The following is a 27,956-nucleotide window of genomic DNA, read 5'->3' as shown; positions in this document are numbered from 1 at the left end:
CCAAGTAGTCATGCACATTGATTTCACTGGGTCTTGTTTACCAACACCCCCCAGTCCACAAAAGTAGTAAGTATTCTAGTTTCTGGGAGGAGAAGTCAGGCAGAGCCTGTGAGTGACAGTACTCCACAGCTCTGTAGAAGGGCAGAGGGAAGAGAAGGGAAACTTTAGGTTTGTATAATAATTGAGCAAATTAAGTGGCCTAACATTATTTAAATTTAAGTTCCTGGTGATAAGAAGTTGGGATTTCCTTTAGTGATAACAGCCTCAGCCAGTCTCCTCTAAAAGACAGACTTGGGACTCCGAAGGAACTTAGGCTGCTGTAAGTTGTAGGACCTCTCTTCATAGTTAATAAACTGTAACAAATCCAGTGCTCTTTTTTTGGGGGGGGGTACGCATACCCCTAAACATTTTGTGAATCTTTGTACTTTAATCCATTTACTGTATTTATTTTTCCTGATCTGAACGATGAAATGGTGATTTTCTTTAATCAAAATGAGAGTACCCCTAAACATTTTTAAAGAAAAAAAGCACTGAACAAACCTAATTGTAGTTGTAAGCAGTACTATATAAGAATGGAGATACTTTATAAAGTGATAGTGTATTAATAAATCTAAGTGGTATTATAAAGATGGATATTTTCCTAGTTAAATTGGGTTGCCTAGAAAAGCAGCAGCTAATATTATACATCAAAACGCACAAGCACAGCAAATTAAGAATGGGCCACGAATCAAGAACCACACACACATTAAAGAGAAAAAAAAAGTTTTTTATTTTGGAAAAAATAAATTTAGCGCTATCACAAATCAAATTACATAGAAAAGCTAAATAAAAATCAACTTCAAGTTTAAATAATTTATGTACTATAAACAGAACTGAACAGTTTCAGTATTACAGCAGACAGAGCAAAATATCTGTGCAAATGAACAGTATGGCTCTATACAGTTTTATTGTGGTGACATAATAGGTATATTTCATTATTTTTAATCATGTGGTTTGCTGTACCACATTACTTTAAGAAAAGAAATTAAGACCTGCAAGTTCTTTTGCGCATACCCCCTCCCCCCAATTTGCAATTAGAAAATAATGTGCATCCAGCAGCATTGGAATATTTACCGTAAATTGTGCTAGCATCCTCTGTGTGCATCCACCTACAATTACATAGTTGCTTAACTTGCCAATGTTTTTATTTGGTGGCTATTTGTTTGAGTCAACAAAAAATGCACCTCCGATCAGTAGACAAGCTGTGAGCTTTTTAACAGCTGCTTTTACCTGAGCACCAGTACCCAATATAAACCTTACAGACACTTAAAATGTTGTAAGAACTAGCTATATTGTGAGACTCAAGACTGTGAACCAAGACTTGCAAACACAGTGTTATACTTTGCAAGTGAGGAATGCACTTCCTTACAAATGCAATTTTAAACTTCTCACACTACAAGATCAACTAAAAACAGATTCTTCGTAACTGAATTAACCGTAACCAGCAGCATTTTCAAGCTTCCTCACCCCCTCTAAAATCCAGTCAAAATATGAAAGGCAAATACTTATTAGAAGCCACAAGGTAAACACTACCCAACAGAACTTATTCAAGTTTCAGTTGCAGCTTACATTTCCTCTCAATTCAAGAAAGAATCCTATTTAAAAACAAAAACGACAGATATTTTTTAAAAAATAAAAAAGCAGATTGATAGTTTAAGAGACTTTGGCTACAACCCTAAATACAAAGACCACTGAAGTCTATAGGAAACATGCCAGGAATTGGGTTGTTTAACCTATAAGTCAAGAGGTTTAACAACTGGAAGGAGTTTGGTTGTGGCTATTGGGTTCTTTGGAGACCCTCTATAGCGAACCTTCTTTTCTGACAATTTTCTCCTGAAATCACATTTGTCAGGTGTAGCAACCAGAATATTTACATTTGTGTGCGTTTTTACAACAGCTTTTGGTGCTTCGTGATTAGTTAGGTCCTCAAGGACTGACTTGGATTGATGATTGGTAGTCAGTGTCTCTTTGCCGGTTGTACCAGGCCTGCTGGCTTGCTGTAATGGATGTATTTGTTGTGGGCAGGATTTGGAAGGCAGAGAATACCGATTGCAAGTAGACTCTTGCTTGCAGGTTGATTCAGAAGAAAGCAGAGAAGCTGTAGATGTACTAGAGGTATTTTCCATGTAGGACGGCAATGCGGTTTCAAAACTCACTGATTTAACAAGAGAAGGACAGTCATTGCCAACTTTTATTAATCCACAAGCAACTGACGGCTTGTTAGCCTCCAAGAGGGAGTTCATTCTCCGTACTGACTGACGGACAGGCGTACGTTGAAACTTAAGTGGTGATTTGGCTTTGGTTGCAGAACATGGCTCATTTAATGAAAGTTTGTTGAACCAATGTATATGGTCAGCAACCTTTCCTGGAGGGGAAAATGTAGATTTCTCAATAGTTTCCATGTGTAGATAACATGTATTGTTTCTGTCGCCATCTTCTGGCAACTGAGAAAGAAGCTCCCCTTTTTCAAGACATTCTTTAATTTCTGAGTAACAGTATCTAAATTCTTCATCGGTTTTTTCATCCGATTCCAATGTCTCATTTTTCAGGGTGTTTGTGCTATTTAAATGCATCCCTGGAGATGTCATTATGGTCAAGTGCTCCTTTTTTATTGATCCCTCACTTTTGCTAAGATCATGGACTGGAAGATTAGTCTCTGTAATGTTTGGGAAGAGGGAACTGTCTACAGCTTTGACTTGATCCATATTTGGCAGACGTTTGTTGGAGACGTTTGATTTATTCGCAGAACCTACAAATGGAGTCTTCTGTTCTACGTTTGTCAGTTTCTGAGCTTGGGCTTTAGAGAGCTCTTCCTCTAGATTGAGTTCTGAAAAGCATGCTGTACCTTGTGTTAAATTTAATTTTGAAGGCTCAGTTTCAAATAAATTATGAAGGTTGCTTCCCGATTCAGAAAATGCTGTCTTAATTTTCAATAAAGTGTCTGCAGTCAAATAATTTTCATCCTCACAAAAAGAAGTTTGTTGTTTTTTGCTTTCCTGTTCAGAACTTGCATCAGTGGGTCTTGACTTAACAGGAATGATTGGTGGTATTCTAGTTGTAAGAAGAGGCTCAGAAAAAGAGGTTTCTGCTTCATGACATGCCATTAAAGCAGCAGCCCTATTGCTAGTCTTCTCAGATCCTGCAGTACTGGGGCCGGTCCAGGACATTCGGTAGGTTGTTTCATTATGTTGGTTTTCAATTTGCAAGTTTTCCTCTGACTTGCTGATGTTTTTGGAATCTTAAAAAAAAAAAAAACCACACACAGTAAGTATATCAGAAGTTATAATCTTGCTGATTAAATTTACACTGAAACCACTTGGGATCGCAGTAGTGCCATTAAGGACTTTGGCACCTGCTCACTGCACTCTTAATCATGAGGTAAAATGGGGGTTGCCTTTTTTTCTCCCTTGAAAAGTACATAGAGTTGAAGGCAGAAGTGATGCTCTTTCCCACTTCCTCTTTCAGCTATACCTGCTTTTCAAGGCTGAAATCAGGATCTGACCAGCAGCTAAACAGAAGCAAAGTAATCATTGAGGTAGTACGGAAATAATAATAATAATAATAATTTTATTATTTATACCCCGCCCATCTGGCTGGGCTTCCCCAGCCACTCTAGGGGAAGGGAAGCAATCTGAGAGGCTTGAGGAAAGGAAAATGGAGTGGCCAGTAGGTAAAAAGTGCAATGTCACAAGTGTCAGGAGATAGCTCATGTGCATGTGTGCACACAGTAAAACACATCCTTTTAAAATTCCAGTTTATTCTTGGGTTCCCCACATCCCATAAAAAAATAATCCAAAATCCCTGTATCTTTTTCAATTGATTGAACCATGAAAACCCATTGCTTTCCAGTGTTGCCATAGCACAAAAACATGGATATGTGGTACAAATGCTTATCATCTGCACACTCTTTACAAGGGATCTGTTCAAAACCACCATCAACTAATAGGTAATCTCTGGGTCCACATATATATTCCATGATTTGTGTGAGAGTTACATAGGAAGACCACAATACTCATGAGAATCTGTGCCTTGGATCAATGTTCTTCTGGTGCTGGCAAGAACTGGATCTGCAATTTTTCTGTGCAGTCCACCATCCTAAGCTTTTATTTGACAATTGAATTTGGGGATGGGACTTGTGTAAAATGATAAAAATTCAAGATCTGCTGCAATTCTATTTGGTTCGACTTTTTACCCAGACCCATTGGAAAAGCAAAAAATAATGATGTTGTGTTTTTCTTTTTTGTTGGAGTGGGGAGAGAAGTAATCAGAGAGGTGCTACCCGCAGCACTCTCAGAAAATTCCAGATGTGTCCACAGCTCAAGGCTGCTGACATCTGTTTGCCTGTATAAAGTAAAACTTTCTACCATACGATCACGAGTGACACCACCTCCAAGAAAAAATGCAGAAGGAATAGACATACCACACTTATGTTTTTCCTAATCTTGGGAACACAACAATGGGTATTAAACTGGTGGTCACTACCTCAATCTCTGGTGCCATTTCAGGTTTCAGGAAGGAAGGGGAAACAAGATTCATTTAAGCACCAAGAATGACCATATGATTTGTTATGGTTACTTCTTTTATACCAAATACGAGATATGATGCTCCAGAAAAATAATCACTTGTGCTCATAAATATGTGTGTTCATTTTGGTCTGTGGACTGCCCTACTCCACCTTATAGATGTTACTATCAGCTTCTCTTTAGGAAAACAGAAAGTGCATGCACACCATGCTACTGTCTTGATCCGCGCTAATACTGCTCTCAGCATTCTTTCAGAACACGTGTGCCCAAGATCAGCTTAGTTCATCTCAGCTCCTTCTCTAAAGATCAAACAGCCAATAAAAATCTGTGACCTTAGCATTCAGCCCTAATAGTATCTACCTCTTTGAAGATCAGAAAACAAGAGTCCCTATAAGAGTGGCCAACCAGTTTACTGCTCCAAGGAATTAGGTGTCATCAGCAAACTGGGACACTTCATATCATTTGAAGTCAGGGCTGAGGAGTGAACAAGCTATAAAGCACCAGACCCAACTAGGGCTGGGCAGTATCTCAAATTGTCTGAAACTGGTATCATGATTGGAATGCCATACCCGTTTCAGACATGCATGGTAATTTTATTTATAATATAGAAAGCAACATTTGACACTTAGAGGGTAAACCAAATTTACCTTTTTTTGTTATATATTCACCAACACATGGGCTTAAAAATGCAGCTGTCTTTCCATGGTTCATCCCACTTTCAACATTTTGTTGACTTGCAAGTCGACGACCAACATTTTCAGATCTGTTGCTAGGCAGATGTTCCACTGCAGTATTCTTTTTAGGATAAAAAAAAGTTTATTTTATGTAGACAACACAAATGCTTTACTGCTTTTACAATTTAAGGAAAGAATCAGAATTTAAAGATGCTGCTGTACTATATATTTAAACAAGGAACGCAATGAAAAGCTTGCAATGTTAAGTCTGTCATGTGAATGGAAAAAATTAGTGTGTTGCATTGGGAATTCATGGTAGCACCACAATCCAAAGTCTATAGGAATAACTGGCTACAACTGAGAAAAAGCTGCAAATGGCAAGAGATAGACATCAAGCAGCTGTAGAAGAGGAACACAAACAGGGATCAGCTATTTGGAGCTAGCTGAGTAGGTGAACAAGGGACAGAGAAATGGCAGTAGTACAGACCTTCACGGACTTCAGCATGCAGTATTTAGAATTTGTGACATTTGCCAAACATTCTCCATCATATGGATTAACCTTTCAGCCCCTTGTTTGTTTGTTTGTTTGTTTACTTACTTACTTAAAGGTAAAGGTAAAGGTACCCCTGCCCGTACGGGCCAGTCTTGCCAGACTCTAGGGTTGTGCGCTCATCTCACTCTATAGGCCAGGAGCCAGCGCTGTCCGCAGACACTTCCGGGTCACGTGGCCAGCGTGACAAGCTGCATCTGGCGAGCCAGAGCAGCACACGGAACGCCGTTTACCTTCCCGCTGGTAAGCGGTACCTATTTATCTACTTGCACCCAAAGGTGCTTTCGAACTGCTAGGTTGGCAGGCACTGGGACCGAGCAGCGGGAGCGCACCCCGCCGCGGGGATTCGAACCGCCGACCTTTCAATCAGCAAGTCCTAGGTGCTGAGGCTTTAACCCACTTACTTACTTATTAAAAACAACCTAAAACACAAATACTGTAGCCTGGGAAAGGCTTTTGGAAACTAGAGATTACAATTGGAACAAGATCACAAGTCATCAAGAGAGATGGGCTCCCTGCTTCAGTTCCAATGCATATCTGCACAGAGAATGCAGTTTGTTTACTTAAAATCATTTATAAATACCATATTTTTCGCACCATAGGACGCACTTTTTCCCTCCTAAAAAGCAAGGGAAAATGTGTGTGCGTCCTATGGAGCAAATGCAGGGGGGAGGCAGGCGGGAAAAGCCCCCAAGAGCCGCACACAAGCTTCGTGCACTCTTGCGGGCTTTTCCACAGGAGGGAGAAGGGACTGACTGGCCGCATCCCACCTCCCAGAAAAGCCAGGAGAAGCCGCGATCTCTTTAAAGGGGTTGCGCGGCTTCTGCGGGCTTTTGCGAGAGGTGAGGGAATTCCCCCACTTCCCAGAAAAGCCAGGAGAAGCCGCGATCTCTTTAAAGGGGTTGCGCGGCGTCTGCGGGCTTTTGCGAGAGGTGAGGGAATCCCCCCACCTCCCAGGAAAGCCCTGCGCAGCGTCTCCCGGCAAGGAGAGGCTGCACGGGGCTAAAGCGGAAGCCAAAACAGCGAGCGGGATCCATCCTGCTCGCTGCCTTGGCTTGTGCCATAGCCGCGCGCAACCCCTCCGGCAGGGAGAGGTTGTGCGCAGCCTGTACGCTGCTCTTTGGGGCTGGGGGGGGGGAAGATTTTTTTTCTTGATTTCCCCCCCCTAAAAACTGGGTGCGCCCTATGGTTCGCTGCGCCCTATGGTGCGAAAAATACGGTACTTAATATTTTTTTTAAATCTCAAAGTGCTGCACAATATCACTAAGACAAAAACTCAACAGAAAACCAATAAGACAGTAATATAAAAACGCATACAAACGGCCTGAATTTATGGGTCATGGAAATATTTGATTACTTTAAAAGCATTTAAAAATTGGTTAATGTTAAAAAAATTCTCTACAGTTGCAACCATTAACTGAAAGCTCCGCAAGACTGAAAGTAATCACTTAAGAGTCTAATACAATAACAAGAGATGTTAAATAGTACCTCTTTGCTGCTCCTTCCCAGAATGAACTTTAATCGCAATGACCTGCGCACCATTTCTTTCCGACTAACCTTAGGAGAAAAGCAACCCATTTTTCCAGACTCAACCCTGAAAAGAATCAGAAATAAGCTGAGTACACATTGTCCTGAGCTCAAATACCCTAGGTTTTAAGTCTAATAATGTACATAATTTGGCTTGGATCCAGACTTTGCTTCTGCCAGTGGGAGCTTCCCAAGTAGAGTTTCACTCAAGGGGTACTGCTACTGGCAAAAAAGGGTGCAGGAAGCAGCTTTTGCAAGTTCCCTCTGTGCTCTTCAAAAATCTGCTCTGGAGAGTTGAGAGACCCCAGTGAATAATGTGGTGGATAAAAGCCTTATGTTGATAGAAGGTCCTTCCATTTACAGATTAAGTTTGGCTCCAACACAGTAACCACCCCTTAAGCATAAAATAGGCCATTTATACCTAAATTGTGGGAGACGGTGTGAAAGACTGTACAAAGTTCTGCCCCATTAAATGATTTGAAAATACATTTGATGATGCACTGAGAGGATGGGAGCCAAAATATAAACTCCAGTTTTTAAAAGAACCAAGGTCACAGAACTCAGTTAACTCATTTCACTTAGAAATTGTATTTAATCTAGAAAATTTAGAGTTCTATATAGACTTCTTTAAACATCATGAAACATAGGCAGCATTTCCCCCTCTGTTCCTGTAATGCCAATCTTCTGACAAACTTACCTATGTACTTTTTTGCTGGCAATTCTTTTGCTTCTTCGACTTCCTACACTAGGCGGGTGCTTTTCACTATTGACCGAGATAGACACAGAACTCTGAGGTGCGTCAAGAGATACATTAGGGCTTGTTTCAAAATGAGCTGTGAATAGGTTAGAGAGAAGTGTTTAAATGATTTATTGTTAAAATAACTACAAAATTATTTCCCCTTTTAAAAACCTATGATCTGGGTCTCCATTTTTCACTGAAAATTTGTAAGTTCTCATTAAAGTTGTTCAAGAAATTGTGTATTTAACTGTTTTCAAATCAGTTATTGAAGATAGAATGTCTCTCTTGGGACTTAACCCATCCACTCTCCTTTATATGCTTTTTCATACATATGTTAGGGAAGCTGATTTGTCTCCCATGGACACCAATCCATAACTTAGCCCAATGCATGAGAGGGCTCATAATGCAAGTACAATTAGGAACATAAACAATAAATGCAAAACAGTCATCTTTATGTAGCCATGTTTGACTGCAGTAACTCTACAGTTTTGTAAGGCAAAGAGGGTTACCATGAGGGACAGAATTCTGAACTGATTAGGTTGGAGAAAATATTTAAATAATCATTACTTTACCTGAACTAGGTGTTGATCCAACGCTAAAAAGGCTACTTGGTAGCAATTCAAGAGCCAAGTTATGCCTGATAGATCGCCTTTTCTTGTTAGAGAAACCTTGAGAGGAATCAGCTGGACATTTACGTTTAAAATTTGGAGTAAGTATCACTGGAGTCACTGATGAAAAGACTGTAAAGAAAACAACAGATGAAATAAAAGCTTTAAAATGGCAGACAGCAACAAGATAAAACTGCTGTACAGTTGAAACAGTGGTATTTGCACTAGTAGCTAGAGCAGGTCTGGCACTCACATTTTTTATAGGTGAAATAATAGGTTAATAGAAAATACAGATAGGAAACATTTTTAAGTGGTTGCTTACTTCCTCCTGCAGTTAGTAAATTCCTGCCTTTAAAAAAACCCACAAATTTTATTTCCATAACTTCTAGAAAGTCTCATCTCCCCTTGCAAATGACAAACATTTAAAGCCATGCACTCTTTGCAATGTTAGACAAGGATATCTCATTGGCAAAATTTATTTAGGAGAAAAGCAATGTTTTTGAAGGAAAATGTACCCAAGTTAAGAGATTCTTTAGTAATTTGCATTGATGGATAGCATATCAATGGGACCTAAGCCCCAGTATGCAGTAGCAAAAAGCAGCCCAGTTTCTAACTCTGAAACTCAGACCATTACAATCAGTGCAAGTGCAACGGCAAGGGCAAGCAAGCAAGCCAGTATTACAGACTTGTTATAGTAATCTGCAGCACCCTATCCGAGCACAGTCTCGTTATAAAATGTACAAGTCTTGAGGACAAGGTATGAAGTGCTCCATGCAAATGCACTATACCTACCATGCCTGTCTTTCTGTGGTGTAGTGGAGGGGGTTCTGTTAGATTTAAGTTTATTCAGAGCTCCACTAACAATATCTGAAATTGAAGACACATCAAGCAATCAAGCTTTTACTAGGAATTTTATATTGCTCAATTTCTAAATATAAAGTGATTTTTGTTATTAAAAAAGAGAAAGGATAGCTTCTTAATGATGCATCAATTTTTGTACTTCTATTTAAGCTGAAACCCAATTTGTCAAAATTGTTATGTGCCGTTACCAAGCTGATCCTTAAAAAAATTACTGTTTCAGCACAATGAATCCCAGTCGTGCTGACGAAGATGCATACAACTGTTGAAATAAGTACTTGTTTCACTCTAAGGTCCTACCTCTTAGGTTAGCACATTTATGCCAGCCCCATGAAATGGAAAATGGTATTCAGAAACACTTCACTAGAACCTTTAAAAGTATTCAGTTACAAGATTTGGGTTCCTTACCATGAAGGTTCATGTTTTGCCTGTGGAGACAGTGACTATGTAAGCTGTATCTCTTTCATTCAGCCAAGGCAGGGACTTGTGACTAGGCAATTTGATTATCCTCTCCCTCCCCTTCTGGCTCCTCCTCCAGTTCGGCACCATGTCCAAGCAGAAGGGATCTCGTAAGAAAAATTAGGTTTAGATAAGAAAAGTGGGTGGGTGGGGGCAGCCATATAGTAGTAGGAAAAGGAAAAAGCCTGCCACAAACAAACTTCGATTGGGAGTTTTCATGCATGCAAGCAAACAGCTACTTGAATAAAATAATGCCACAACTTGAGTGTGGCAATGGATATCTCTACGTTGCCAAACAAGAAGGAATATTCAAGGAAAGAAACTGATGTTCCATTCTCAGTGTGGCATGGGAGGAATCCATTTTGAGAGACATATAAAAGCTATAGATACGACAAAGAGCAGGCAGAAATAAAGGTGGCTGCCTAGTCAGGAAGTAGTAGGTTCTGGAGAACTCTTCTTGCATGTATAGACCTATCTTAATAGTGGCTCATTAAAATGGAGATATCAGTAATGCACAATGGAGTGGGTAAGCACTGGGATTCATAGGCCAATGTTATGTGGGCCTTGATTCAGTGTGCTACAGTGAAGCCAGTCACTTCTCATCCCCTCCTATGACCAGGGTCACAGAATAAAAAGGAACAGCTGATAAGATTATCTAAAGGCCCCTGCTCTTTAAATGAGTAACTCAAGGGTCTGCCTAATGTCTAGGTTATGCCAAGGATGCTCCTGAGAATGACTAGAATTGGGACAAAAGAGGGGGAAATTAACTCTTGGGATATGTGGAACATGTTGTCAACCTTCAGATGAAGACTGATCAGTTCTCAGGATAACTCTAGCCTTACGGAAGATTCAGAGGTTCTTGTTAACTGATAAGGAACTGGGCTCAGATGAATCTTGCTTATGGTGATGAAGGTGGCTTTGATCAAGGTTAGATGGACTGGAACTGCCTTAAGGAGTTCAAACAGCAGGTGAGATAAAGCATAAAAGTTCATGTTTAATTGCCAGGAAGGAAACTGGTGGGCAGGCAGATTAAGGAAGGAATCTCTTTGGATGAGGATATGAACCCAAAGGTTTGGCGCTGAAAGAAGAGAAGCACTTAGGCTTCTTGCTTGAGGCCATTTTGCCCAAGTCCTTGTTGCATGCCTGGTTAGGTAAAAGCAAGAATTCTGATGCTTGTTTCGCTATGGATCTTCAAAGTGGAGAGATCACTTGCCAGATTCTGAGAATCCTCACTGGTGAGAGGGATAAGAGACCCCAGAACATACAGGTGATCACCCCAAATGAACTATCCTACGGGATGATTAAAGATAGCCATTGAGGAAATTTGAGAAAAAACATATTTGTACAAATGTTCCAGAGGTCCTGCATGGCCCTGGGGGTGGAAGCTAACCTGATGAGGTCAGGTACTTGAGGCTCAGTAGGAAGCACAAAGATTAGAATCACTTTTCTGGGGTAACAAGTTCCTTTGCCTCTTTCTCCAATAAGTGGGTGATGCCTGCTTTTATCATTCAACATTTCTGAATGGACATGGAGGTTCGGGATGAGCAGACACTGTCCCAAGACAGTCAAACAAGTTCTATCATGTACTGTGCATTACAAAATGGAGAATGGAGCCACTCCCCACCGGGATCTGGATGTCACAATGGTGCTTGTCTGGCTTGGTTTAAGTTGTGAAGCTCTGGTTTCTGAGGAATGACAGTGCCAAAAAGGTTTGCTGCTCCTGGAGTCTTGACAAAAGGAAAAGGACTGTCTCTTTGATTGCAGCCTGCCTTCTTCTGGAAACAGACAGTAAATCCTTGTGTCTCTGCTAAAACCTCCTTCAGTGCTTCCTCTCCAAGGAGGGCAGCTTCTTTAAAGGGGACTAAAGCTAGATTACTTTGGGATGCCAATTCTACATTCCAGTGTTTTAACCATGTTGACATTCTAGTTACAACACCAACCACAATGGCTCTGGTGAAAAATTAACACATCCATTGTGGCATCAGTCTAGATAATTGTGGGGTGGTCCCTGTGTAGCTTATCTAGTCAAAGTCTGGAACTGGAGTTAAGTGCTTGAACTAAAAATGGCTGGCTCTTGCTATGAGGATAGAAGCTGCCCTTATGGGAAAAGCCAGGGCCTCATAACCCTCTTTAAGGTCAAATCAAATTTCTTTTTTTGCCCCTTCCTGGAGGGGGGCATCACAATTCCATTCCAACCCTGACAGCTGGGCTATTATGGGGCTTGTTGCTCTAATGTACAGATGGCCAATGTGGTGCCCTCCAGATGTCGCTGGATGCCAACTCCCATCATTCCCGGCCACTTGTCATTCTGGCTGAAGCTGATGAGATTTGCAGCCCAACAACATCTGAAGGGAATGTTAGGCTATCCATGCTGTAATTGTGCGCATTGTTAAATTTATTGCTGCCTAAATGTATGGTCCACTTTGACTCAAGTATCTAAAACCTATAGGGGAAATCCTCTAAGGAAATTTTGTTGCTGGCAGAAGAGAAGCTTCTTTGGAAGTGCCATGTGCTGGATCCTGCTCAAAAGAATGCAAACCTAAGGCAGAAATCATTGTTGTCAATAAAGTAAATACTGTAATCAAAACCATTAAGCCATCTTATTTCCAAGAGTCCTCTGTCACTTCACTGTCCCTCTTTTCTCTCTGAAGAGATGGTGGCAGGAGATATCCTGGCTGAGGTAATATTCTGGGTTTTGACCCATATAGCAGAGGAGGTTGGATTTGGGTAGATTTTTCCTTTTGGATGTGGTATGTGGATCAGGAGACTGGTGTTCAGAAATGCTCATGTGAAACTTTAGCTTGACTAGATTTAGGGTCAGCACTGACAACTTCTCCTTCCTTGGAATAGTGATGGACTGAGATGTGAAGAAAATCAGATGAGGTTGAAGAAAAGCAGCTTGAACACTTGTAGGAGGGTTGGACACTCAGAACTAAACTCCTTAATATCAGCTGTGAGAGAATCTTTGAAACTTTGAATGAATTCTTTTTCTAATAAAAAAGGAGAACTTTTAAATGGATAAACTGTTCCTTTTTGAAGGTACAGTGGTACCTTGGTAGTCAAACGGCTTGGCTCTTGAAGAAATCGGCTCCCAAATGCCACAAACCCAGAAGCGAGTGTTCCAGTTTGTGAACTTTTTTGGGATGCTGAATGTCCCAACGCAGTTTCCGATTGAGTGCAGGAAGCTCCTGCAGCCAACTGGAAGCCGTGGCTTGGTTTTTGAATGGTTTCGGGAGTTGAACGGACTCCCAGAACAGATTAAGTTCGAGAACCAAAGTACCACTGTATAGGAGTTTCTTGAGTGGTGCCACAGGCCCAAGCAGGAGGTGAAGGTTGCAGTAAGGGACAAAAGGAAAGGAAAGCATTTCCCCACATGTACCCCTCAGCTACTTAAGGGAGAAGTACACACTGCAGGGGGAAATTTAGTGCAGGAGAACTAGGGAAGGGAGAGGAAGAAGAATTAAGGAAAAATACATAGGCCTGAGCTCTAAAGTAGAGGAGGAACTCTGCTTTGGGCAAAGGCAGGGACGAAAACAGAAGCAGAGGACAAATAAAGCAGCCTAGTTACATGATCCTGCCTTGGACAAATGAGAGTTCCACTCTGTGGGTTGTATGTTGCCCATGCCAAACTATGAAGCACAATGTTGTTAGGCCCCGCCGCCCTTGAATAAACTTTTTTAAAGTTTTTTTTTCTGAAGGTTAGCTGGAAGACCCAGGATAATTTTCTTCCACTTGGATTCCCTCCCTTTAATCTGCCCAGCAAGGCTGGAAAGTAAGCTCCCTGCAAAGAAATGGGTTAAAATGACCAAAGTGTTAAATAATCCTTCCATAACAATTTGAGATCCCAGCAAAATGAGACATAGAATTTTCTTTGAACAGTTAATACTTTTCAAAAATAATAAATTAAACAGAAGGAACATAGGGAAAAAGCAAATATAAAAAAATTCACAAACTCAAAACGCAGGTCCAGTTTGTACATAATTTGCATGCAATTGTTTCAAACTGTTTTTAATATTTTATCTTTAAATTTGCTGAGACCTGCCCTAGGACCATGTGGTGGGAAATAAATAAATAAAGACTTAAATACTGCTGCTACTACTGCTACTACTAATAATAATAAGCCAATCTATGGCTTAGTGCAAACTAGCAGGTTACTGGAACAAAAATCATGACTCCTGTGCTCTACCCTGGCTGCTGCCAGCACACTATCCAAGGCTAAGCCATGGTTTACCCTGTTACTTCCAAACCTGGGCTTGTCTTCCTAAGATTAACCACAAATGGTAAACCAAAAACAAACCTTTGTTGCAGCTCATGGTTTGCTTGGAGTGAGACTACCACAAGCCTGGGTACAGACGTTATGCTAAGTTAAGCCATGCTTAGCTACAGCAGCTAGTCATGATCTTTGATCCAAGAACTTTTATTTTTGTTTATTCACAGTATGCCATAGTTTAGCTTAGCATTGTGTGAATCAGGCCATAGTAAGCAATCATGTGCTAAAGATCAATATTACATCAGCGTATATCTAAAACTCAGATGTGGAAATAGCACTATTGCTAGTGCAACTGCTCACTAGTGCTAAAGGTTTGCCCATATATACGTAAAATAAGAAATGGTGAAGATCTTACATCATATTTACCATGTTCACTGATAAATCTGCAATCTGTTACATATGTAGATTGCAATCTCAAGGTCAAGTGCCCTTAGGTTACTAAGGGCAACACAGTTAAGGTTTCAAGAGCCGCTAGCTTTTCTATTATCTATAGCCAAATAATCAAATTTCCCTTGCCACCTGACAGAGGACACAGAAATATGAGTGTTCAAATCAATACTGATAAATAGATGCAAAAGTGTGCTCCTTAAAAAACAAAAAAACAAAAACAACAGCACGCTACTTATTGGCCAAGGACAATTTAAATGCTCTATTCCTGTCCAACTATTTCCTACTAATTCAAATTGCTCATAAGGTAGACTAGAAACCACTTTTGGACAAAAACACCAAAGCAGTACACATATTGATTTATAGGTGTGTGGTCTAAATATATATCCCTAGATCAATTGTTAAGCAACCTGCTCCCAGAATCAAAATACATTCCACATACACGGCTCATTGAAATTAAGCATTCTTATCATTAACATTAAATGTAAGTGTGTACTTTCCCCTTTAGTTTAGCAATTTGAAGGTTCTCGTATAGCTACTTTCCCCTTGTTACAGGTAAGTGCAAAGGGAAGCACACTCACCTCCCATGCTCCTCCTCCTCCTCCTCCTTGTGGGTTCACCTGGAGTTTCACCTTCACTTTCTTCATATTCTTGCCGCGAAGGAGTGGAGACAGGATCATCAATGCCAAGCATAGTAGGTATCTTTTCCAGGATGAACTTTGGTACATGCCCTGAATTAGGGAACAATTGTTATGCATGTTATGCAGGGATTCCATTCCATAAGCCCACTCCATCCCTGTCCCTTTTCATGATGTCTTTATGACTTTGGGGGCGCTACTTCTGGGTCCAGTGCCGTGCGCATGTTCGCAATTGCGCATCATTCAGATGCGCCCAACCCAGGAGCTGCCCGTGCAAGGAATATCACAACTGCTAAAAATTTCTATGTCACACAAAATTATCACCGTACCTATTTTTTCTGCATGATCAATAAGTGTCTGCAGAACTGCCGCCTGCAAACGAAGCTTTCTCTCTGTATGAGCCGACATCTTGTCAGCTTCATTTGATTGCAAGAGGTTTGGAACAAAGATAACTGCCAGGTTGCTACTGCTCATTTTGTTCTCAGCAGATCTGGAAAAGAAAACCAAAAAGAGAATGGCATCAGAAGTTTCATACTAGTACAGTGGTACCTTGGGTTGCGAACGGGATCCGTTCCGGAGGCCTGTTCGCAACATGAAAAGCCCGCAACCTGAAGTGCCGTATCTGCGCAGCGCGATTTGGTGCTTCTGTGCATGCGCGAGCGGCGAAACCCAGAAGTAACCCTTTCCAGTACTTCCGGGTCGCCGCGGGATGCAACCTGAAAAAATGTTAACATGAAGCAAACATAACATGAGGTATGACTGTATACGATTTCTGATTTTAAGACTGCAGGCGATTATTATTTCCCCTGCACAAACGGCTAGTCAGCACTGCACTTGAAGAGCTCTTGAGCATTGGCTCGTTAATACAGCTATTTTCTAGACCTTCTGCAACTAGCTTATCCTAAGCAGCACAAGATTCTGATTCCTCAAGCTTGCAGCCATCTTGGGCAAGGAGAAAAACGTAAAAAAGCACTTCAAGTCATGTGGGAGCTATTTTGGAACCTACGCCATGCTTTCCCAAGTTTAACTATTGCTGTTAATTATCTCATATTGGCATGGGATTAAGAAGGGACCATTTTCAACATTCCCTATTGGATTTGGGGAAGTACTGGGGTAGGGAGGAAGAGACACAAAGGGAAATTCAGAGTAAGCAGCATGACCAAGGGAAAAGAAATGGGTGGGGCATTTGAGTAAACTGTTCTGATGGAACACTCTGATGGAGTTATACAGCCATTCAGCAATTGTTATTTAACTCAAGAGCTGGTTCCTGCATTGGTAAGGGGGAAGAAGCAAGGTTCATTTGGTTAAAATTAGATATTATTCCTTTGTAGACAAGGCAAGACACCTAAGCTCTGTGAACACTCAAGAGAAGTGAAATAAAAGTATTTCATGAAATCTAAGCATACAGGTTGCAGAATAGTTTTATAGAAAGATCAAGTTTTTTGGGGAGGGGATATTCCCATCTGCTAACGGTTCGTCTAATAATTTCAGTGCAGTTTTTTATTCCTCACTTTATTTTTTGGGGAGTAGTGCATGTATGAGCATGCTTTAAGTTAGTACTTTTATATTTGATATATCTTTCTTTTCTAAACTACAGGTTATGACCCAAAGGGCAAGTGAATGTTTAGCCTTAAATTAGTGTAGTTGTTTAGAAACTGGGTTGATATTAGGAAGGAACTCCTCTACATGGCAATCATTGGTATGGGAACAGATGATTGGGGTGGAGATTATACTGCTTCATATATCTGAATATTTATTTTTGTTTGTGGAAGACCCCCTGAGATTTGTTTTTACTCTTTAAAAATAGCGCACGCACGTGTGTGTTTTTCTAGCTACCTGTTCAGTGGCAAGAAAAGTTATCCTACTAAATTAAATAAAAGGCAAGGAACTAAAACTGCACTTCTATGATGTGAAACATTTTAGTGCTATTCCAAGCACAGAGGGCCAATAGTAAGCACAACTTACCTTAGAGACACTTTTTTGAGAAACATGAAAAAATATCTGAGTATATTGATTATTCTGTCATTCATAAGACAGGAAAGCAGCAGTGTGGCAGAATTCTTCTCCTCGCTGCCCAATTGTTGGGCTTTGATGAGAGCTTCTTGCAGGTCACTTGGGAGAATGGGCTCAGGCAGTTCTCTGAAAAACTGCTTCAGAAGCCCTGCAACATCACAGGGCTGAGCAGTTGACAGGCAGTTTTCACCTTGATCCAGTTTACCCTAAAAATAAAATAAATAAGTTTTAAAACTGACATTGCCATAGTGAAAAAGCACAGAACTGGATGGAAGACCATACAGGCATTTGTAAGAAATGATGAGATATTTGAAGGCATATTGGCACAGATAGTGTTAACCATTTACTTTAAGTGGTTATGGAAGTGTAGGCAGAACCTGCCTTATTTTTAATTTTGTACAATGCATAGCTAGTATTGTTATGCACTTTACTTAGAAAGACAGACTGAGAAAGACAGTTGTACTGTACCTTTAATGCTTTTATGCGAACAACTGATCCGGATATTCTGAAGAGCCCTTCAGTGCCAATGTGTTCATCTAAATATTTACATGCCTCAACTAAGAAGCTAAAGGAAAAAACGAAAAACAATCAGTGTGTTTGGCATTAAGAATTCAATCTTTGCAAGTAAAGAAATATTAAATTATGTCCATACTGATATATACAGTGGTGCCCCGCAAGACGAATGCCTCACAAGACGGAAAACCCGCTAGATGAAAGGGTTTTCCGTTTTGGAGGCGCTTCGCTAAACAAATTTCTCTATGGGGTTGCTTCGCAAGACGAAAAAATCTTGCGAGTTCCCGCGGGTTTTTTTCCGCTTTTTCCGCCCTTTTCCTAAGCCGCTAAGCTGCTTAACAGCTGATCCGCTGATAAGCCGCTTCTCAGCTGATCGCTAAAAGCCGCTAGACCGCTAATAGCGCTAATCCGCTAAGCTGTCAATGGGCTTGCTTCGCAAGACGAAAAAACCGCTAGATGAAGAGAATCGCGGAACGGATTCTTTTCGTCTTGTGAGGCACCACTGTATCAGAAAGTAACATCATTTTGCACACGGGGGAAAGGGAAGGGGCTTGAGTCTGCTCAAGGCTCCAACTCACTCTATTGACAAAAGCCACACACTGTCACCAGAAGCAGCAGATCTTCCAATTAGAGGTAAAACCCAAAGCTTTATATAAAAAAAATAGGTTTAAATTGACTGATTTGGCGAAAAGGAAGCCAAAAAGGAAGTCAGTGTCTGATTTCTGCGGACAGTTTCTGCAAGGGACGTTTTTGTGTATGGGAGACAAAGAGGCATTACAGCCATGGAGATTTAGTAGCAATTTGACTTGGACCCTGGAGACTGTTTCCTTCTTTTGGATATATATTTGAAACAGTTGTGTCAAGCTGCCTTTGGGGGGGGGAGGATACAAATTGACAGAGCAAATTTGATAGACTGATAATTCTGGCAGAGTAAGAAACAAAAAGTGGGGGGGGGGGGAGAAAGGCTGTGGAAACACAAGCACTAAGCCCAGTCCCTGGAATTTGGAGGCACAAAAGTGGGGTTAAGCAGGGCAGTTCAAGATTTAATCAGTTCAGCTGTCCTGCATCTTCCTTGTGCTCCTGACCAATAGCTTGTAAATGAAAAAATAGTTTTTCTCCCCAAATGTTATCTATTGCAATTGCTTTTCACCACCTCCAGTTACACAATTTCAAACAGCACTGTTTCACAATGCTCTACTAGAAAAGCATACAATCTCCCTTCTATCAGGACAAAAGGTCATTGTACGCCTGTTGGTGTGATCATGGGAATGTTGCAATTTCCTTTCCCTTCATCAGTATGAAGAACTTTCCTTCCTTGGCACCAACCATTTGTGGGGTGGGGAACAGAAACAAATTTCAGGAGTTGATCGCATGAATTATTCTCTCCCCAGATTCACTTTTATGTTTCTACCAGAATAAACTGCATGAAGACCTAATTATGCCTTATGTCTGCTATATTATAGGTTTTGCTTACCAAGGTATACGATCATATTCAGGCACATCTTGATGAGGTAATTCATGCAGAGCTATTCCAAATATTTTGCCCTAAGAAACAAAACAAAACAACTTTTTTCAACAAGTAGCAGAACACAGAGGTAGTGCACAAAGGACACTAGAACTTCTGATTCTTATGAAGTAAACGCCCTTTTAATCTTGTCTTAATATCTTTTGAAGTGCATGCACAGCACTTTCATCAAGGAATTAACTTGCACTTGCTCTGTACTGGATGCAAAGGGACTCTCTAATGCCAACAGACCTGTCTAAAAGAGCTTCTTGTGATGTAAACATTTCTGAAATTATTGTGCACAACTGCAAACACAAATCATTGCTTCCATTCTACCCTATGATAGTGATTTACATAATTTAATATTTTAAAGTGGAAAATCAAGAGAAAATAAATTCCATAAGGTATGCTTTCCTGAATACTGATTTAGTACAATACAAACTTTGTATCTTACAGCTCGTTTCATCGGATGAAAAAACTACTCGTTTTTCAGCCTAAGACAGGACCACAGATAGTATTCTTATCTAATCACACAATACCTGATCCTTATATACATGCATTCTTAGTTACTCATTCCAGCGAATGTAACTGCATGCTCATTTACCTTTGCCCCAGAACACAAATTTTATCTTCGCCTTAAAATGAAGCATAACAGGGACCCCTATACTAGCTCTATTTTGACATGGAAGTTGAAATGTTTGCATTTTTGTAACATGAGCCATCTAGACTGGCCTCAATCTAAATGTCTTTCAAATAATTTAAGTTGCTCTTTTAAAGATGAGGGCTGCACTACTGGAAGTAAGGTGGGATGGGATGATTTATTAAAGAGAGAAGTATACACAATAGCACAAAATAGGGTAAAAAAAAAAATCCATTTTTTACTCTGTGCTCTAACCAGAGCTGAAAGAAAACCTTTACTTGTGTCTATGTGTTCATGAGGAACCTAAAGGCACATCCTTATGATACTTTCCTTATGAGTAGCTATACTGCAGCAAACACATAATGAATCCTGTGGCACCTTAAAAACTAACAACAACAACAGCAACATCTTCTTATCACAGGCTTGAGCTTATTTCATCAGATGAAAGGATTTTATCCTGGGTTGGTAGGAAATGGGAGCAGAGAAGGGGGGGTGGAATCTATGAGATCAGAGCTCAATGAAAAACACCAGACAGCGATAATTACATTAAAGCTAAAAGTTGTGTAAACTAATTAAGGTGGCCACTCAAAAGTACTTTAGATGGCTGCATAATAAAATCAAGGTAACTGTGTTGCAAGAAATACAGTGATAACTGCATTAAAGTATAAATGTATATAACTAATTACAGTGACCATTCACAAATTAAATTTATATACTGCCCTTCATCCGAAGATCACAGGGCAGTTTAAATCAATACAAAGCAGTATTGATATTAACAGTTATCCCTCTATAGTGGAAGAGGACTGGAAGAAATTCAAGGACTACCTACAAAAACACTGTAAATTATATGAGTGTTAAGAAGGATGAGGGATTTGAAAATAACAGGGCACCATAAAATTTGGTGAAAAGATTATGAGAATGAGTGAATTTTATGAGAAAAATAAATTTTGAATAAATATTATGGTAAGATTAGATATTTAAGACCTAGATAAAAATATTTAAAGTTAGGGACAAAATATTGGAAAAGTGTATAATGAGAATGGAAATAAGGTGATAAATTGCTGGTTAAAGTGTTATAAATTTGGAAAGTAGGAGCGAGAGTCCAAAAATGAAGAAAAGTTGGTTATTATATGAGGTTAAATTTTATGTTTGTTTTTCTTTTTTGTTTGTTTTTTGCTATGCTGTTTTCTTTTTCTCTACTGTAACAAAAACTCTTAATAAAAATTTATATAAAAAAAACAAAACAGTTATCCCTCTATAAGTGCACATCCATCTTTTGTGAATGGTCACTACAATCAGTTGCATACATTTAAGTTTTAATGCAGCTCTTATTCTGTATTTTTAAAATCATTGCCTGTGGCCTCACAGCTAATCCCCCCTCCCATGCACACATGTATGTGCATATACTTGCCAACTCTGGATAACACTCCATATATGACGAGTCTGATGAAATGGGCTCTTGTGTAGTTATCATGTTTATATACAAGAATAAAGCCACATCATCTAGTCTTACTGCTTCCTAAAAAGAAAGCGACGGAAGCGCTCCATACATAGTTACTGGGAGTAAAAACACTACTATTTATGTAACAGAGGTCTTTTGTTGCCTTGCTGAACTGCAATTTCTTCTCACTCATATTGAGGAAGAAAGAAGCCCACTATTATGCCTGCAAGACAAGTCCTCACTGAATCAACACATCCTCACTATAGCCTATTTCTAAGGTTTGCTATTTCTGAAGTTTGAGAAAAGGGAACATTATATCCCTTGGCCTATGCAAGAAAATAAAGAAAGCACACCTTGCAGCACAATCCAAAAGCATGGCTACTCAGAAGCAACTCCCACTGGCTTTAATGGGACATACTTCACAATTGACCCTATTGAACACAGTTGGCTTTACTTTTGTGTAAAAATGCATAGGATCTGACTGCACACCTCATGCAACCCATCATTTTTAATAAGGCCACAGCAAGTCCCTGGCATCTCCAGGAAGGGCTGGGAAAGACTCCTGCCTGGAAATCAAGAGCCCCTGTCAGTCAGATGTTTGATCTCAACTGGTGGTACGTTCTCACCTGACTTACAGTAATCGCAACCAGAGTTGCGAAGTTACATGGTTTAAATAAATAAATAAATAAATAAATGAAGTCCCTCCCCACAAAATACCCGTTTGGGCTTATATACGGATCTTGGATCCTAAACTTTTGAAGAGTCAATACTAAACGACTAGGGAGTCCAATAATTCAGTTTGAAGAAGCTTCCTACGTTTTCCAAAAGATGAGGCAGCCTGAGTAAGGACCTAGAAGTTTGCACAGCAAATCTAGCTTTTTTTTAAAGAAGGCGTCCCCCCAATAGTCAAGCGGGTCGCCTTCTAAGAGCGCCTTCTCAACCCAGTGCTTTTGGTTTTGATTGACACTAGCGCACCTTTGCCCAGAGTGGCTGGATGGGCGGAGTATAAGTAATATTATTTATTATTATTATTATTATCGGAATGGTGGACGTGGTGGCACAAGGCTCAGCTACCTGGTCAGACTCCCCCCGCCCCCCGCCCTGCCTTTCTTCTCGCCTCCCGCCCAGCAGGCGGGCAGCGGAAAAGCTGCGAGGGGCCCCGAGTCGCCTGCAAACCGGGCGGCGAGGGGGAGCTCCAAGCCCCGAGTCCTCCAGGGGTCCCCGGCTGGCGTGAGGGCGGTGCCTTCTCTGCCTCCGCCGCCTCGCCTCAGCCCCTTTCCCCCGACTCCACTCACCTTCCCCTCCCCGGCGGCGGGCAAGGGCTTCCCTTTCGCTGGCCGGTTCTTCACCTTGATCCCATAGGCGGCTCGGAGCTGCTGCTGCACCGCCAGCTTCGCCAACCCTCTGCCGCGGCTTTCCAAGGCCTCCATCCCAGTCGCCCTTGCCGCTGCTCTTCGCCGTGGCCTCCGTCGGCCGCCTCTCGCCTCAAACTGAGCGCCTCCCTGCACCTCCTCCTCTCCGATTGGCTCGTTTCCCTGTTCGAAATCACAAGACCCCTAACGGCTGGCGCCGACGGACGTGCCTCGGCAAACGCCCGGTATGGTTGCTGGCAGCCTTCGCTCGAGGCCACGGCGACTAGAATATTGGCGGTTGCGGTAGGAAGGGGGGGGGGGGAGTAGCAACGTGTCACTGTCGACCGTCGGCTTCTCTTTCCGAAGTTTTCCCATTCAGGATTCGTGAAATTCAGGCGGTTCGCGAGGTCAGCTAAAGGGTCCTTGCACTTCAAAAATAAAGCAAACATAGACACAAGAACGTGAAGACTGACTAACCTTTGATTTGGAAGCTTGTTATAGACCATTTCCCCAACGGGAGATAACGGGGGGGGGGGGCGAGAGAACTTTTATTATAGCTGTGATTTATTTATTTTTTGTAACGAAGTTTTTATTCATTTTCATCTTTTAACTGTTTAACATGGTTGGGTTGATTATGTATCTTTGTTTACTTTAGAGCACATGACACACAACAAATACATAAAAATAAAAATAAAGCAATAAACACTCAAATAATTTTTTCTGAATGTATTAACAAAGTTGTATCCAAGTGTATATACCAAACTTCTTACAGATAAGAAATTATGTACAGTATAGTAGTTATGTGTATTGCTTATTTTGTATCAATAACAGAATTTATAGGAAGGGGGAGGGAGGTGAGAAGGGGAAAAGAAACTAAAATATATACTTCATGCATGCCAAATTGTGCTGTAAACTATGGGTACTGTTCTACCATGTGCCTCATTATTTACATAATCAATAAAGTAATGATAGCTGTGATTTAGTAACATTGTGTCATCATTCCTTCCTCCCAGCTCCCAAACTACAAAGAAGCAGCAAGGGCAAATGTTTATGTTCTTTTCTCGCGCAGCTTTCATTACTGTATATTAAAACATTGATTTAGGGACATTTTTTTTTAAATGACCCAAGCCATGTTTCCTGCTCTAGCAGCGGAAGAAACAAACTGCTGAATATTATTTTTGCCATATTGCATTTGGAGGAAGGAAGCAGAGAGAGAAGGTTATCCTCATATTGAAGTGTTTCTCCTTCTCATAACACTAAAGCCTGGAGTCATCCAGAGCAGGCCTAAAATATTTTGCTGCCTGAAGGGAAACAGCTTATTGCACACACACTCAAGTCAAGGTGCATAGTAACCAAGGCCAGTCAGCAGTGCAGTTTGGAAATTTTAGAACCTGGACATACTGGCCTTATGAGGGAGGTGACAATTAACACATATCTTCTCCCCTCACCATTCCCTGTTTTACAACTATTTCCGGGCCAGACCATGCAGGAGTTTTACTTTCTGAACTCAACTGTGCAACTACATAATGGACACAAAAGCATCACCTTATGTAGGAAACTGATTGCTAATGTACAGTACTTACATTATACAGCTTCAGCGTAGAACACACCAGAAAACCAACCGTCTGCAGGCAGACTGACTTATTTTTTTTTGGGGGGGGGGAATTGTTTGTGTGCACAAGTTAGTTGCGCAGGAGTTCTAAATCAACTTTAACTGTCCAACCTGAATTTGCTGGTATGTGATTGAATCCCACCCCAAAATAGTGACAGGTTGAAAGTGTAAGTGACCTCAAAGTCAAAGGAACTTCAAAGGGAGACTTCAACATTAAACCACTGATTTAAAATATGTCAGGAGACTCAGTGCTATCCTTTGAACTGAATTTTGACAAAGGGTTTTTATCACACCACGTGCTAATTGTTGCTACAATCATTTATACCCCACCTTTCAGAATAGAAATCCTTTCGGGCTTCCGGGTTAGCGCTGCCGATTAATGGCGGATTCCCTCCGAGCTCCGGAGGGAATCGGCTCCGCAGGATCGGGTCTTGTCCGCGCCGGCGACGCGGAGACCCTTAAAAATCACAGGCGCGGATGCCTGTGAACGTGGTGACTCGGCGGGCACCATTTGCGCCCCCCCAAACCGCGAAGGAGCCTTTTTAAAGGCTCAGGAACGGGGACGGGGGACGGCGCGGTGCTGTGAGTCGATTGCTCCTTCTGCGGAGCGAAGCCGCATGCCATTGTCGGAGAAGCGCTGACTTTTTCCTTGGAACATTCGGACTTAAAAACAAGAACCCGTGAGTAAATATGGAATTTGGATTTTAAACAAATTTTTCCTGAATTGGGAACGAGCGGGGAAGGGTCAAAAAGGAAGTCGCCCCCCCCTTTGAGTAGATATTCTAACGCAAAGAGCTTGCAACTTAAGGTCGAGAGAACTCTTTTTTTTTTACAAAAAAACCTTCACGGCTTGACGTTATAAACTTTACCGGAGGATAAACTTAACGTTTGGAGTTAAAGTTTCACCCCCCAAAAACCCGGGGGCGCCCCGTGAGAGAACCTGTTGAGGAACTATTGAAGATTTTGACAGCTGTCAAAATAGCTGTCAAAAGGAAAGGATAAAGGGAACTTTGTCTTTGTTGCATCTGCTGGCTATTTTTGTTGCAATTTCAAGAAAATAAGGGAGAGCAGCTACAAATTAACTTACTGACTGGTTTTCAAACTGAGAGACACTGTAAAAATGGTTGAAAGAAGCAATAATCAGACTAAACTCAACAAAATACTGGCTCTCCTGGGAAAGTTACAAGATCAGACAGATGTTTTGACTACAAATGCGAACACTCTGGCCCTGGCAGTAAACAACATTGTTGAAGCTGACAGGGAGTGGAGGCAGGAAGCTTACATACATCAACAACAAGAGGAATTTGAGAGCCATGAGACTGTGGATTTTGAGGAAAAGGAAGGTGGACTGGTAATTTTGCAGACGTCAAGGGAGAATTACAGTTTGGGGCCTGGCATGCAGACAACAAAGGAGAATAAAAATTTGAGGTGGAAAGTTTGGACTGAGTTGGAAATTGCAAATTTGAGAGTGGAGCACCTCATTAGCATTAATCTTAAATATGGAGGGCCAACTGGAAAAATCATGGATCTTGTTGGGTCAGAGCCCCTTCGAGCCTTGGGGCTTAACCTAAAGGACTATCCAAGAGGCCGGCAGAGAGGAACTGAGGGTGACTTGAGAGCCTCGGACGTGAGATCTCCAGGTTAAACAGTATTGATTGATGAATATTTATTGGGGACCAAACCGGGAAAGGGGGGTCGGAGTTTGGTAATCCAAAGGGTACAGAATTCTTAATTACTTATTTTTAATTTGTTTTGATATTTGTACGGAAGTTGGGAAAGCCATGGAAGGGAAATATTGACTTTAAGAAATATGTTAAAGAATAAGAAATGATGTATAAGATGTTTAAGATTAGATAAGCTAAAATTGGTGTCTAAAATGGTTAAAATGAAATGAAAATGAGGAATGCAATAATAATTTTATGGAAGAATGAGGAAAGGTAAAATTACAGTATGTTAAAATTATTAAGTTTAAGGTTGAGAATTAAGTAATAAGGATTTGCAGGACTAATAACTTGAACTAGAATACAAGAAGGGGAGGGGAGAGGAGGTCTAAGAAAGAAGTTATATGAAAATAAGTAATTGAAATTTCATTTGTTTTTAATTGTTTTCTTTTTCTAAATTTTTGTATTTTTTGTTATTTTTTCTTTTTTTGTGTGTGTCTTTGTATTATTGAAATGCTAATAAATATTTATTAAAAAAAAAAAAAAAACAGAATAGAAATCCTTTCAAGGCAGTTTGCAACTAAATAACATAATTTTAAAACACAACAAACAAGGTTGTTACCAAGGCAAGTATGTATATGTTATCAAGAAAGTTCAACATCAGAATGAACACAGTGAATTGCGTAATTATTACTTTCTGGAGTTCTATTCATTTTATTTCCCCATCCTCGCAGTTCACAATCTGCACTCTCAAACAAGGTGCCACAAGGCTATTTGGGTGGGACCTACTAAGCCAGGGGTCAGCAAACTTTTTCAGCAGGGGGGCGGTCCACTATCCCTCAGACCTTGTGGGGGGCCGGACTATATTTTGAAAAATAATAATGAACAAATTCCTATGCCCCACAAATAACCCAGAGATACATTTTAAATAAAAGCACACATTCTAATGTAAAAACACGCTGATTCCCGGACCATCTGCGGGTCAGATTTAGAAGGCGATTGAGCCAGATCCGGCCCCTGGGCCTTAGTTTGCCTACCCATGCACTAAGTCATATGCAAAGTAGACCGATTAAAATAAGTTTAGTTAGGCCAAAGTTTAGTCCATTGATTTCAACAGTTGTATTCCTAGTCCCTTTGTTTGTTTGTTTTTCAGATATGCTTGTTACTCTACATATTCCTATCTCTAGGGGAAGAAGAGTACGGTGGCCGATAGGAAGCAGAGTTTGGTTGGCTCGAGTAATCTTGCTCACATAGGATAAAAGGGAGCAAATTTTCCTTGTCTGGTGCAATGCCAACCAAACCATGCTTGTGCTGCACTTTCACTGAACTGCAGGAGGTTTCCTAACATGGAACACTGTATATCACCCCACCACTCAAGAATGAGGCTTAACACAAAAAAAAAATTATATTTAGGCCATTAAAAAAGAAAAAAGGTTGTGGTTTGTGTGTCTCGAATCAGGGCTTGTTGCAAGCAGGGCACAAGTGTTGTTAGCATCTGCACAAGGCTATTGCTTGTCACCAAGGAAGTAATTAGTCTCAGCCTGGAACCTCCATGTAGGAATGTGTGACTGCCAGCACAACCATTCAGATCCAGATTAATGCATACAGTTAAAGGAGCAAATGACTGTCCTAGGAGCCAACTTCTAGGGTCCGAGGTCCCTTCGCCCCCCCCAAAAAAAATATTTGAGGGGCCCTGGGCCTCTCAAAAGTTGATAGGCATTGCCATTCAAATGGTGTTCCTGTGCTGCAATTTGTGATTGGTTATGCAATTTGTGATTATGGTTATGCAATTTGTGATTGGTTATGCCCCTCCATATTTTATTTAAGTTTGCACCCCTGGTATGTATAAACATAACAAGCAGAATGGAAATTGAACTGACTATTTGATTTAAGGCTCCCGCTATTAGGCATAGGGAGCAAGCCCCATAGAACACAGACATAGTAAACA

At 40.8% G+C, this 27,956-nt stretch overlaps 1 protein-coding gene across 2 annotated transcripts; it reads right to left on the bottom strand.

Annotated features, from left to right (window-relative positions):
- Positions 1–756: 756 nt before the first annotated feature.
- ARHGAP11A (Rho GTPase activating protein 11A) lies at positions 757–23,165 on the bottom strand. 2 transcript variants are annotated; one of them, XM_079954424.1, is made up of 12 exons: positions 22,679–23,165; positions 19,273–19,343; positions 17,754–17,850; positions 17,238–17,491; positions 15,602–15,762; positions 15,216–15,365; positions 9,453–9,527; positions 8,625–8,792; positions 8,011–8,146; positions 7,275–7,380; positions 5,210–5,357; positions 757–3,277 (listed from the first exon to the last, which is right to left on the bottom strand). In XM_079954424.1, the coding sequence occupies exons 1-12, from the start codon at positions 22,811–22,813 to the stop codon at positions 1,773–1,775; spliced, it is 3,006 nt and encodes a 1,001-aa protein (XP_079810550.1). In that variant the 5' UTR covers positions 22,814–23,165; the 3' UTR covers positions 757–1,772. The 2 variants fall into 2 exon arrangements, with proteins under 2 accessions (XP_079810550.1, XP_079810551.1); XM_079954425.1 differs by lacking the exon at positions 9,453–9,527 and having other exon boundaries at positions 758–3,277; positions 22,679–23,162.
- Positions 23,166–27,956: the final 4,791 nt, after the last annotated feature.

The sequence above is a fragment of the Podarcis cretensis genome, assembly GCF_951804945.1.
Source record: "Podarcis cretensis genome assembly, chromosome: 1".
NCBI lineage: Eukaryota > Metazoa > Chordata > Lepidosauria > Squamata > Lacertidae > Podarcis > Podarcis cretensis.
This window is presented reverse-complemented; position numbering and strand designations above follow the sequence as displayed.